Source organism: Equus caballus, chromosome 22 (assembly GCF_041296265.1).
Source record: "Equus caballus isolate H_3958 breed thoroughbred chromosome 22, TB-T2T, whole genome shotgun sequence".
Lineage (NCBI taxonomy): Eukaryota > Metazoa > Chordata > Mammalia > Perissodactyla > Equidae > Equus > Equus caballus.
This window is the reverse complement of record NC_091705.1, coordinates 4849835-4864102: the sequence shown is the minus strand read 5'-3', so window position 1 is coordinate 4864102 and position 14268 is coordinate 4849835. Positions and strand designations below refer to the sequence as shown.

Here is a 14268-nt window from a genome sequence, read left to right as displayed (position 1 = left end):
ATCACCATTTTACAGATGAGGAATTTGAGACACAGCAAGGTTAAATAATCTGCCCAAGGTCACACAGCTTGTAAGAGGAGGTGGTAGTATACCATGCAGAGGGGCACCTGAGCCAAAATTCTGGCCTCCTGTATTCTACCACTTCTCTAGGACACAATGGCTAATGTTTGCTGGAGCAGAGAGGGTGTTCTGTGTGGCGGTCACCATCCAGGTGCGCTAGGAATGAATGAAGCCAATATTTCTACGAAGACACATGCCATGGATAATTGCAGACAATGAGAGGTGGAATATTCTACACCTGTCCCCTTGTAAACATAAACACATAGCCATCAAATTAAACGGTATTTATTATGCACGACCCTTTGGTTTCAGCCTGCCTGTGAGTTGTAAGCGCAGGCCTAGAGCGTCCCTTTGTTTCCAGTCCTTGTTGTTAGGAGTACTTGTTGAACCCTGATGAGAAGTGCATCCAAGTGGCAAACAATTATGAAATCTACCAAAGGATTTTTGAGGAGAATCTCAGCATTCAAAGCTTGTTCGTGCGTGACATCAGCACCTACAGGGATGCGAGGATGCCGCTTGTGCACAGGGATCCAGGGCTGTGGAGCAGTCCTTTCCAGGCAGGAGCAAGCCACCATCCAGTCCTGCAGGGAGAAAAGAGGACAAGGATTTGGCGTGTCAAGTCTATCGCCTCTGAGGATTCCTCTTTGTCAACAAATAGAAAATTCTGGAGACCTCAGGGAAGCACAAATTCAAGGACTTCAGTGGAAACAGGCATGCAAGAGCTGTGAGACAGAGTGAGCCCATATCCCTTAGGTAGTGAGTCTCCAGCTAGAGGCATTCGGCTACTCTATTATTCTGTTCTTTGGCTGTTATTTAGTTTTCATGGAACTGGTATACTTTAGAGACCCACACATTGGTTGTTGGTTTACATGATACAAAATAAAATGAGGGAATCTATGATTTCATTTTATTTATTGGAATTTGCACCCAATTCTTGTCTTAAATTAGCTATTACAAATGCCTGTGAGCACAATGCTCTTAGCAACCTCAGGCCCTCTTGTATTAGTCAGGGCTCTCCAGAGAAACAGAACCAGTTAAGATAGACAGATAGAATCTACATCTATATTTATATCTGGAGAGAGAGAGAGAGAGAGAAATTGATTGATTTTAAGAAATCGGCTTATGCAATTGTGCGGTCTTGGAAGTCCAAAGTCCATAGGGCAGGCCCGCAGGCTGAACATTTCAGCAGGAGTTGATGTTGCAGTCTTGAGTTTGAAACTGGTCTGGAGGCAGAATTCCTTCTCTTTCTGGGACCTCAGTCTTTTCTCTTAAGGCCTTCAACTGATTGGATGAGGCCCAACCACATTATGGAAAGCAATCTGCTTTACTCAAAGTCTACTGATTTAAATGTTAATTACATTTAAAAAATGCCTTCACAGCAACATCTGAACTGATGTTTGACCAAACAACTGGGCACCATGGCCTAGCAAGGTTGACACATAAAATTAACCATCACACCTCCTCGCTTGAGCACCATCACCTCCCACCAAGGATGAAATCTTACCTTCTAGTGCCTTTCTACTTCCCAGTGACTTACGACCTCCCCCAGTCCCCTACTGTGCTAATCCATCCTTCCACTTTATATCTGCACCATCCCATACATAGCCACTAGATATACATGTCCTCAAAATTTAGATTTTAATTAATTACAGTTAAATAAAATAAAAAATTAATTCCTCAGTTGCACTAGCCACATTCAATTACTCAATAGCCACATGTGGCTAGCAGCTACCATATTGGACAGTGCGGGATAGAAGATTTCCATCATTGCTGAAAAGTCCCATTGGACAAAGCTGCTTTAGATGGTTCTTCACTGTAACTTTGCCTTCACTGTCCAGGCTTCTCTTCTCAGACATTGACTCCATTTTTTGAATTTATTTTTTTATCAAGGTAACAATGGTTTATAACATTATATAAATTTCAGGTGTAGCTCACTCTATTTCGACTACTGTATAGACTATGCTCTGTTCACCACCAAGAGTCTAGTTTCCATTTGTCACCATACAAATATGCCCTTTTACCCCTTTTGCTCTCCCCCTCACCACCCTTCCCATCTGGTAACTACCAATATATTCTCTGTGTCTATGTGTTTGTTTGTTGTTGCTGCTTTTTTATCCTCCACATATGAGTGAAATCATATCACATGTCTTTCTCCATCTGACTTATTTCACTTAGCATAATATCCTAAAGGTCTATCCATGTTGCAAGTGGCAAGATTTCATCTTTTTTTATGACTGAGTAGTATTCTATTCTCAGACATTGACCCTTAATCTCAGAGTTCCAGGTTTTCAGTCTCCTTAACCAACTGGATCATCACATAAATCCTCACTGAGAATGTTGTAGAATGTTTTGGTGCATTTGTGTAATTGTTGCATGGAATGCTTGTGTATTAGTCAGGATACACAATGACAGCTGCTGAAACAAACAACCCCAAAATATCAGTGGCTCAATACAATGAAGGTTTATTTCTTGCCCAAGACACAGTCCTGTGCTCTTTGCAATCATCCATTCTTCTTCTCGGGCCTCAGAGTTCTCCACTGAATCCTCTGCATCTAGCTGGCCAACTAATAAAAAATGAGGAAGAGAGTGCAAGATGTCTTGGGGTCAGGCCTGGGAGCGGCTGCATCACTGCTGCTCACATTTCATTGCCAGACTAGGTCATACAGACCCATTTAACTGCTAGAAAGGATGAGAAATGTAGTCTCACTGAGTGCCAAGGAGGAAAATTAACAGAATGGTAAACATGTAGTGTTATATCACAGCATGTAAAAATGCCTTCTATGTCAATGAATACATTCCCCAAACAATGAACCATGTATATGTATAAACCCTTCTAGGTCACAAAATACATATTTTACACATCTCATACAAGGAAAATAAATTATATCAGTAGCTGTCAAATCCTGAGTTTCAAGGCCATATAGAATGGAGGATAAGAAAGGATAGACTTTGGAATTGGAAAAGATCTGTGTTTGAATTCTAGCTCCACCTCTAATTGATCAAGAACACACTGGCAGCATGATCTTAGGCCAGTTGCTTAAACTTGTGGTGCCCTCAAAGAACTGTTATTGGGCTTAAATGAGGCAATAAATGGTTACACTTGTATAAATGCTCAATGGCAGGAGGGGTTACATATACCTATACATGTGACATACAGCCTTTCTCCCTACTTTCTACTTTTGAGTCATCTCTACTTAACTGAATTTTCTAATAGCATAGGATACCATGTCAAATATTTCTGCATAGCGATTGCAAAATGAAATACTTTCCCATGTTCATGTCTGTTATGGATTGAATTGTATTGAATTCAACTAATTGAATTTGCACCCTAAATTCATATGTTGAAGTCCTAACTCCCAGCACTTAAAAATGTGACCTTATTTGGAAATAGGGTCATTGCAGATGTAATTAGTTAAGCGGAGGTCACACTGGAGGAATGTGGGCCCCTAATCCAATACAACTGGTGTCCTTACAAAAGGGGAAATTTGGAGACACACACACACACAGGGAGAAGGCCACGTGAAAACGACAGAAGGGCTTGAGGTGATGCATCCACAAACCACAGAATGCCAAAGATTGACGGCAAACCACCAGACGCTAGCAGAGAGGCCTGGAACAGATTCTTCCTCTGAAGGAACCAACTCTGCCAGCACCTCCATCTCAGACTTCTGGCCTCCAGAACTGTGACACAATAAATTTTTGTTGTTTAAGCTGCCCAGTTTGTGGTACTTTATTATGGCAGCCATGGCAAATTACATAATATAATATCCAAGCAGTTATTGACTCAAATATGTAGTATTTAACTTCAAAATTGTGTAGCATTTACATTTTGAAATGTAAAATTCTAATTTCAACATATTTCTAAAACCAATCTTCCATTCATTGATCCAGCTGATTCTGAGCTACAAAAATAGCAGTTTCATATGGTTTACCCAAAGACCCATAGGACTACTGGCATGAAACACTGACTTTCCTTGCTGTTTGTTTAATGGGGCCATTAGGGACCCAGCTTTGGAACTAGACTCATTGACGTAGCTTATCAGCTGTAACCTTGGCCAAGTCCCTTATCTGCCCTGAACCTTTTTCCTCCTCTAAAAAAATAAGGGAGTGAGGCCAGAGTCCCTCAAACTTTCAGCTAAGACATTCTGTAGGTTATAGGAAGCCTTGCTGATCTAGACAGACTTGATGGCCCGTGGTCCAGGTAAGTAAAAACAAAGCTATTTACAGAAATCAGCTCTGCTAATATAAAAGGATTTAAGAACAGTATTAAAAGAGAGTGCTCCAGCAAATTAAATCTTCAAAGTGAAGAACTCTCCATTTATTGAAAGTCTGTCACCATTTAGAATGCATAATTTTAGCATAAATACTCTAGAAATATTCATTTAGTTTGCTATTTGTTATTGTTAATAGAGTCCTGCATTTAGATTTGTCATATGTCATTAATAAAACCATAGAATGTAAATTATAATTATTTTAAATTATCTATTTACTGTTTAATTATATTTAATTTTAGACTCTCCTATAATGGTCTAATAAAGATTTGGGATGCTAAATGATGCCTCATCTGCTTACTCTATGTATTTGCTGAAAATAATTAGTTATATCAATTGTTGGGGGATATCTTTCCCTTAAAAAACTAACCTGGGTGAGGGTGGTCCTAAATAAAATATCCTAAAGGTAAGCATTTTGGTTTTTTTTTTTTTACCAGGCTTGTAGTAAAATGTTTGCACTGAAATCAGTAAAGTAAACCTTTGTACACTATGTGGAAATTAATAAACAGAAACTTTATTAAAATGGAGACAGGAGGCTAAAAGAGGAAGCTCTGACACCCTGTGAAGATAGCAGGGCCCAACAGGAAGAAAGACTTTCTCTTCTTGTCAGCAACAGCTCAGGCCTATGAGAGACTACCACAACTCAGCCAAGGAGAAGCAACTACACTTCCAACTCCCGGTCCCCTCCAACGAACTCTTTCTTTACTTTCGCCCTCCCAACTTGCTCTTCCCCTCTACAAAAGAGTTTCTCCTCTCCTTGCTGCACCAGGACTTGCAGATGGCTTGGCATGGTTGTAGACCTCAGATTGCAGTTCTTTGCTGATCCCAAATAAACCCATTTGTGCTGGAGAAATAACTGGCTATTTGTTCAATGTCAACAACTACCACGGAATCAATTTGGTATAATGATTTGAAATAACAACTAAATAAAAGTAACATCAGTACTACCCTTAGACCTGGGCAAGAGGGCCCCTACTCTGGCTTCTGTATATTACAGAGCCTGTTCCGGCCCTTTTCTAGCCATGCTATGCCATATAAGGCAAGGAGGCCGAGGGCCAGGGCCCTGCTTGCCTGGAGCTCGTGCTCATGCTTGCACGTGCGCTCTCTCTTTCTCTCTCTCTCTCTGTCTCACACACACACACCATTCTAGAACACATTCCAGGTACCCATCACCCTGCTATTCCCTGTTCAAAGGGCCCTCAGTTCCTTTCTGAGACCCTCAAAGCCCTATTTGCTGGGTTCTTCCTGCAAGGGTGACTATTACTTCCTGCAAGGTGCTCGCCCTTAGGCCTGAGGAGTGGCCAGGAGGAGGCTGAGGTGGGGATGAGGACAGAGCTGGGACTTGTAGACTGGGCTGGGGGAGTGGGGGAGACACACACATCCCTGCCAGTGTGTGAGGCTCCTCACAGTGCAGGACTCAGCCTAGGGTGCGAAATATGGGAGTGGCTGGGGAAGGAGTCAGAGAACTAAGTTTCTCTGTGGCTTTCCAGGTTCTTATAAAGGCACCTTGGTCGAGGTAGGAGGAGAGAACATATTTTATCTACAGTTTGTCATCTTGATTTATAATTGTTTAATATTTCAACAGATAGTATGAGGGCTTCCATTCATACTCTTGGCCTGGACCTGGCACATGTGAAGCAAAGGCTGAGTAACATCATAATTTTATATTGTCAAACTTTCAGTGGTCCATCTCTCTTGCTAATTGATTTACTAGTTTAAGTGACACCTTGCATGTAAGTAAAATTAATGACTGAGAAAAGAAACCAAAAGAAATGAAGAACAAGAGACTAAAGAAACTATAATTTCTTTTTGTCTTCCCTGTGGGTTTTGGAGTATGGTTGTGTTTCTTCAGGAAGCTCTTCCCGCACGCTGGTGATGATGATGATAAAAACTGATGCTTCCTATGTGCTTCCTCTTCTAAACACTCACACACATTAACAAATCTAACCTTTATAACAACAGCACAGGTGGGCCCTGCAGTAACAATCCTCCTTGTCTTACACATGAGGAACCCTGGCCTTTCAGAGGGTGACTTGCACTTGGTTACACAGTTGGGCAGTGGAAGAGGGGATTTGGGCCTACTGCCTTTGTCTACTGAGCTTCGTCTGCACAAACAAATGCCTGCTTTGCAAGCAACTTGTTAGCAACTTTCCCTTCTTCACGAATCAGTAATGTGACCTGCAGCATTAACCACACCCTTTGGCTCAGCATGGATTTACAAGTAAGGGGTAGTTCTACTGCCAGGACTGAGCACATTTGGGCTTTTGTCTTTTTTGTGGTGTTTTCTTTTATTCTATCTTTTTCTTCTTTTTCTAAGGAAGTTTCACCCTGAGCTAACATTTGTTGCCAACCTTCCTTTTTTTTATGTGAGCCCTGCCACAGCATGGCCACTGACATTGGCGTATGCCTTTGCCAGGAACCAAACCTGGCCGCAGAATCAGAGCGCACCGATCTTAACCACTGGGCCACCGGGGCGGGGCCTTGTGGTGTTTTCTTTTGCTTTTAAGTGCTGGTAGGAAAACAAGCTTAGCACAGTGGGTGGCACTCAGCACATCCTGGAGAGAAGGGAGGAAGAGGTGACGGGAGGGAAAGAGAAGGCGTCTTATAAAATTAATGCAGTTTCAAGCCAAGACAAGATATGATCACATGACTCGCTCCTGGCCAGCCTCCATCCTTTACCCACGGTGGGGGTCATTAGTAGGCTTCTGCCCGACCCTCAGAGAAGCGCCCCGCCGGGAGGAGGGCCAGGGTCTCTCCTGGCAGAGCTCTGGAGAGTTAGGGGAAAGGAAGACGCCTGGCTCGGCCGAGAGGCCTGGGCGCCAAGCCCACCAGGCAGCAGACCACCCCAGCGCGCAGCCTCGGTCCCCTCCCACCGAGAAGCGGTACCCGGCTCCCAAGACATACCGCCTCCGCCCCGCCCCTCCACGGGGCCCCGCCCCCGACGACCGGCAAACCCCGCCCACTCGCGGCGCCCCGCCTCCTGCACGGCCTCGGGGCGTCGTGTTTACCCGCGGTGCATGGTGGGGCCGTCGCCCTGGACGACCTGCTCCCCCGCCCCCGCCCAGGCGCTGCCCCGAGGCGGCCGGAGCGAGCGTGGCGGCGGCGGCGGGATGCACCAGGCCTCCGCGCGGGCCGCGCCCCTAGCGAGCCCCGACTACTATGAGAGGCTGGGCCGCCTCCAGCACGGGCTGCGGGACAGGTACGGCCTACCTGAGGCGGGGGCGGGGAAGCGGCCGGTGCCGAGGGTCAGCTGGTGCCCTGCCCCCTGGTCCTTCCCACTGGCGCCGCCCATGGCTCCCCTGGGCCTGGGTCTTCCCGCCCCAAGCGCCGAGTGGAGCCTAGAGGACAGAGCTCAGCAGAGACACCCCCCTTATTGGAGATCTCCCTCTGGAGAATGCGGCCGCGTGGCTGAATTTGCCCAGAAGTGAGCGTGGGAGTTCTCTTGCCTGTCACTCTGTCAAGCCTTGTGATTGTCTCTAGTTACCTTCTACGCGCCCCCTCCCCAGTCTCTCTTCACATTGTCATCCCACCCTGACAGCTGCACGGCATCGGTGATGACAGGTCCAGGAACGCAGGCACGAGAGTGTGTGTGTATTTGTCAAACATATGTCCCATTTAAATGCGGGAGACTTTTGGGGGCCATATTGCCAGCGAAGGGATGAAATTCCCAGACAGAGAAGTCCAGCTTCCAGAGGATTCGTGATACATTGATTAACACATGAAAGATGAGAACCATTGAAAACGGCTAGATCTAAGAGCACAGAGAGAGAGAAAATTATGAAGCACTTTATGATAAATAACCACGTAAGAGATAAGTTGTTGGAACTATCATTTAGCTGCTAAATTAATTAGTGTTGAAACTCTCATTAGTTGACAAGAAAGGAAATAGATTTTTGGATCTCTTGATAAACAAGATGTTTAATGAGTTAAAAGTTACAAAATCATTTTAGTGAAGAGGAGAGCTGTGTGTGTGACGATTCTAAAATGACAATAATTACATGGAAGGTAAAGGCAGAAGGAAGTAGTTTGGAAAAGGAATTATATTCATCTTATGCTAGATTTAATTTTTGTCAAGTATTTATAGAGCATCTTACAACAGGCCTCCTTAATTGTCCTCACCATATTTTACCCTTTAATCCTTTTTTACATCCTATTTTCTTTCTGATGTACCACCACTCACCCACCCCAGTGACTTCCTCAACTCTCACTTTAAAACGATCAGTGCCTGCCCTGTCCCTAACTTATGCCACCTTGGTTTCTTACAGCACTCTAGATAATGGCTTAAGTGACTTGCTCCCTACCTAGATGCAGAACTCGAGGAGCAGAGAAACCCTATCTAGCTGAATCTTTAGCTCCTAATAGGGTACCTTAGGTGGAGGAGGGGCTTGATAAATGTTTGTTGAGTGAATGGAAGAGAGCTCAAGTCAACCAGCTAGTGTCCAGGAATTATGAATGTCTTGTGTAGGACACTGTAGCCACACATTGCCACTAAGTAATGACTATTTTCCAGTCAACCAGGAAAAGTGGACAGTGTGATATTTCAAAGACGTATTAAAGTGTCTGCATATACCTGATCATTAAAAGACATTACTCTGTACTTCAGTACACTTAAAGTGCTTTTTATTTACAAAAAAGTTTCTTTAATGTTGTTTGTTATATTGTGTTTACAATGAAACCATTATATAAGATTAAATACGTTAAAAGAAATCACCAAGGGGAAGAACAATAAAAAATAACAATAAGAATACTAAAATAATTTTTAAAATTTCAATTCTGCTCCGAGGTTCCTTAACCATTTTAAAAAACTAAAGTTTGGTTTATAGATTCAACCAATTTAAGCTGTTGTCCCATCCTCGAATCTAAATCTTATGCTAAAGTCCAACTCCAGGTTAAAAAGCAGACAAACAAATAATAAATTCACCTCTGGGTGTGGGTATAAGTTTTTTTCTTTACCTTTTACTAATTTTTTTATTGAGGTCACATTGGTTTATAACATTATATAAATTTCAGATGTATGTCATTGTATTTCAACTTCCATATAGACTGTATCCTGTTCACTACCAAAATTGTAGTTTCATCCGTCACAGTACAAATGTCCCACTTTATGCCTTTCACCTTCCCCATACTGCCTTCCCCTCTGGTAACCACCAGTCTGTTCTCTGTGTCTGTGTGTGTGTGTGTGTTTGTTTTCTTTTTAAGTCCTTTTTGACTCTGTTCTGTTAGAAGAGTAGCTTAGTTACCCTAGGCCTTGAGTTGTTTGTATCTCTTAGTCCAAGTTCTAGTTTTATAATGTTACTGGTTCAAATGGCATTCTTTTTGAGCTAATTGTGAGTTATCAATTTTGCTTCCTGTGCTAGGAACACCTGGCTGTTTATAGTCCTTATGGTATAATAACTGTGTAATGATTATTACTCACTTAATGTTTAACACTTAATGCTTTAACTATTAAGCAAGGTGAGGCTGTTGAAATTATATAAGGAATTTGAGTCAAATTTTACAGCCTATTCATGGTTTTGCATTTGGAGGTTGGTTTTATTTTTAAGTCAGCACAGATCTGTTGCTATGTGTACTCATTTTTCATTTTAAAAGTCCACAACTAACTCTAATGCATAATTAATGAGTATAGAGGCAAATAATTTTGGATACAGAGAAAACTGCAGTAGAAACGTGGAAACCTAAGTTCTAGTCCATTAACAGTTGTGTGACCTTGGGCAGGTCATTCAGCTTCTCTGAACTGTGTTTCTTCACCGGAAATGAGGGGCCTTCACTAATATGTTAAGTAAGGCCACAGATTTTTTTTCTCTGGTAGATAATGAGCCTCAAAGTAAAAAAGTTCAAAGCTGTAGTTTGGCAAAGCAACAAGTAATGAATATCATTGTCTGTATCCTATTTAAGTGTTTGAATGTACCTGTTTCTCTTAACCAACCCCAGTGACCACAATGACCATTGTCCTTAAAACTCCAGACATTTTAAAGGATACAGCCCTGGGTAGTCACAGCTGCTTTATCAGTCCAGAAATTTCCTGGGAGTGAGAGATAACAACAACTTGCCCTTTCTTGGCCCTCTTAGAGGGGGGTCATTGCAATGTCAGCTGGTCTCATAACTGGGCCTCTCCCTTGTACATGGTGTATTTCTAGCCCAAATTGTCTTAGCTGTAGTCACACATAGATGCAATTTTATATTCTGAATTTTTTTCCTTTTTGTATTGGTGTTTTCTCTGCATCATGGGGAAAGTCATTGAATCTAAAAGAGCCTGATGGAGTGATGTGTTACAGTATGTATATGCCACAAGCATGGTAGAAACATGGAAGTGGAGCTGACACTTACAATTATATAAAAACATCTGTTTAAAAGGCCCCTTAACCAGTCCCATTTTTTTCAATGGCAATATTGATTCAGGGTTGAGATATCATAAAGATCCAGAAATTGATGTTGAGATAGTAGTTGAGTAAAGCTGAAGATGACATTGAGACAAAAACAGAATAACATGTAGCTTAAAAGGAGAAAACTAAACCACCTGCTCCACTTTAAGGACCAACCTGCTGTGTAAAATTTGGAAAGGTCCGAGTGAGGGGTGCAGGTGCCTGAAACCTTGAGCAGTGGGTCCACATCCCAGGACTGGGTGTTTTGAAGATTCTAAAGTGGAGATTTAATGTGTAGGAATTGCAAGATGATCCTCCCAATAAGCCCTTTCTCTGGCTTTTTATTGGGGTAAATAATTTGTTTTAAGTCTTAAATTTAAAGCAGATAAGAGGGATCGGCCCTGTGGCCGAGTGGTTAAGTTCGCACGCTCCACTTCAGCCTCCCAGGGTTTCGCAGGTTCAGATCCTGGGCACAGACATGGCGCCGCTCATCAGGCCATGCTGAGGCGGCGTCCCACATGCCACAACTAGAAGGACCCATGACTAAAAGTATATACAACTATGTACTGGGGGGCTTTGGGGAGAAGAAGGAAAAATAAAATCTTGAAAACAGATATGAAAGACAGCATTCAAAGACACTATAGCATGGATGACGAGATTAGAAAATGGACCTCTGATGAAGAGTGAATGAGATTACCATCATTTTCCCTGGAGTAGAAAGCCCAGAGGTGTTTGTGGTTCTTCAGTGTATGAAGTGTCATGCTAGGGAAGAAGTCTGACCCATTTGTATCTACTGAGGATAGAGCAGGAACAAAGAAGTTTTATGTTCTTTATTAAAAAGAACTTGCTACTCAGGAGTGGTGGATTCCCAGAGACACTGTGGTCATTCTTCACTAGAGGTCATAGGTAAATTTTTAAAATTATTTTGAAATAAGTTCACCCTTACAGAAAAGTTGCAAGTAGAGGACAAAGACCTGTAACATTACCCTCACCCACATTCCTCAACTGTTAACATTTTATTGTATTGTATTTTTCTCTTTCTGTCTACCTTTCTATCTAAAATTATTAGTCTTTTCTGAACCATTTGAGAACTACAGATATGATGCCCCATCACTCCTAAAAACTCCAGTGTGTAGCTCCAAAAAACAAGGATGCTCCCTACATGATCACCATGGAACCCTCCCAGTCAGGAAATCAGCGTTGATATACCAGTCCACAGACGCCAGTCAAATTTCACCAACTGTCCTAGCACTGCGTTTTTTGTTTTCTGGTCCAGGATTCCATCTGTGAACCTACGTTGCCAGTCTCTCCCAGCTCGAGCTATTCCTCAGTCTTTCCCTGTCTGTTACATTCCTGACAGTTTCAGAGTACAACTTTCGTTCCAGAGAGTGATCCTCAAGCTGGGTCCATCTGATGTTTCTTCATGACGAGACTCCAGTCGTGCTTTCTTGGCAGAAATTCCACAGTAGTGAAGTATGACATCAGAGGCACAAGATCATAAATGCTTTTAAGGGCCTTTCTTTCTCGTAATTTAGTGACGAATTGCTCACTCTGTCTAGACCTTCATTCTTCATGAACTAAGTAACCTGTTGATCACTGAACCTTAGAAGGGAGAAAAGTGCCTAATAAAAATTTCTAAGGTGGAAGCAGTGATACCGTATTTCTTTCACTTTTCTTCTAAGTTCAGTCATTAATTATTAATGAGAAAGTAAAGATCTGTGTGAAGCTATTAGATTACAAATTTACATTCCTATAATTTTTTTCTCTTTTAATTATTTTTCCCTCTTTAACATAGGCATATGTCAACTAAGGAAGAGATTATTCCCTAAGCAAAGGTTTGGTGTTTGGGTTTTGCACCTCATTTTCCCATTAAAAGAATTTTGATTAAATGGTGGTTTCCATTCTAGGTTATGCTAAGCAAAGAAATTCACTTAACATATAATTTATCTAACAGAGTAACTTTTGGGCTTTTTTTTCTCTGAAGGAAACAGCAACTAATAATTAAGAGCTCACAAATGGAATATGGGCTCAGGCCCTGTCCCTCAGGAGGCCAACCTGAGCTCACCTTCTGTTGGACTCTTGTCTTTGATTCACAGTCTTTTTTTGTTTGTTTTTTTAGCATTTTTTTCTCAGACATTATGTGACTTCTCTTTCGGCCTTTGGTTAATGTTGACTTAGACGCGCATTTTGGCTTCACGTAGCTGGGATGGAAGCTGGTACTTGGGTGGTGGTTGAGCGGAGCCCTCTGTGCGTAAACCGCCCAAGGGCACTTTTGGGGACTGGGATGGTTTCCCACTCAGATGGCTAGCCCCTTGGTTTTGGCTGCTGCCACCTCCCATGCTGCCTAGTTTCCTCTACCTCTCGCCCAGGCTGGGTGTGCAGGGTAGGCTGTGTCCTCTAGCTGACTGCCAGCCCTCACCTGTCATCACAGGCTAAGTCTTTCCTGGTAGTAGCTCCAGGGAATAGCAGTCAGGGACAAATCATGGCAATATTACAAAAGTTATAAAAAGAAATTCCCGCAAATTTGAAGTAGTGGTGTTAGGGGATCTAGTCTTCATTAAATATGAGTGAGGGCAGATCTGCTTTTCAGAGACCTCTTCCTGTCTAAGCCACTTGGCTCTGCCCAGGCTCGTCTGGTTGGGAGCAGAGCAGAGCAAGCCATCAGTCTTCAATCCAAGGTGGATTTGGGTAGGCATTCTGTCCAGACCTGGTGGAATGCCCATTGCTCAGATGTCGCTATCTCAGAGAAGTCTGACCATATTGTATTTTACATATTTACCTTATTTATTGTCTGTCCCTCCCTCCTAGAATGTCAGCTTCCTGGGGGCAGGGGCCTTGGTTGTCTGTACAGTGTATTAGTCTCCAGGCCTAGAACTGGGCCTGGCTCCTCATGGCACTCAAGAAATACTTGCTGAGTGAATGAACCTGCTCCCCAGCCGTTTCTTACTGCATTTCCCTGTTTACTTTGAGAATCTTGTTTTTGCTTCATTTCAATGTCCTTTCTGCTTTTTAGACTTCCATGGTGACTGCTAAGTATTTTTGTGTTTTGAGTTTCAAGTGCAGCTGGCATTTTCTGCTTCTTACAGAGGCCAGAGAAGTATTCTCACAAAGGTGTGATTTCAAAGGAGATCCTATTCTAAATCCTACTGCCTATCACTTAGTGTGAGTATTCTTAAAATATTTTCTTTCTGTCTTATAGTGAAAAGAAGAGATTGGACCTGGAAAAGAAACTTTATGAATATAACCAATCTGATATATGCAGGTAAGATATGACAGTGGTAACGGTTTTTAAACCAATTTGCATAGGTTAATCAATAAAAATTTAACCCTAGAGCTGGCCTGGTGGCATAGAGGTTAAGTTTGCACCTTCAGCTTAGGCAGCCCAGGGTTCTCCAGTTTGGATCCTGGGTGTGGACCTACACACTGCTTATCAAGTTATGCTGTGGCAGGCATCCCACATATGAAATAGAGGAAGATGGGCACAGATGTTAGCTCAGGGCCAGTCTTCCTTAGCAAAAAGAGGAGGATTGGCAGTGGATGTTAGCTCAGGGCTAATCATCTTCTTCAAAAAAATG

General features: G+C 42.6%; 1 protein-coding gene and 1 long non-coding RNA gene across 4 annotated transcripts in view; one reads left to right on the top strand and one right to left on the bottom strand.

Moving 5' to 3' along the window:
* Positions 1–329: 329 nt before the first annotated feature.
* Positions 330–7757, bottom strand: LOC138920139 (uncharacterized). The gene is made up of 2 exons (XR_011430846.1): positions 7542–7757; positions 330–641 (listed from the first exon to the last, which is right to left on the bottom strand). It is a non-coding gene; the product is annotated as an uncharacterized lncRNA (long non-coding RNA).
* KIZ (kizuna centrosomal protein) overlaps positions 7303–14268 on the top strand; it is a 127928-nt gene continuing 120962 nt past the window's right edge. The window contains exons 1-2 of one of the 3 annotated variants that reach the window (XM_005604442.4): positions 7303–7530; positions 13893–13955. In XM_005604442.4, coding sequence (XP_005604499.3) covers positions 7349–7530; positions 13893–13955 — 245 coding nt within the window. In that variant the 5' untranslated portion in view covers positions 7303–7348. The remainder of the gene's footprint in view (positions 7531–13892; positions 13956–14268) is intronic. The other 2 variants (XM_070247289.1, XM_070247290.1) reach the window with 2 other exon arrangements.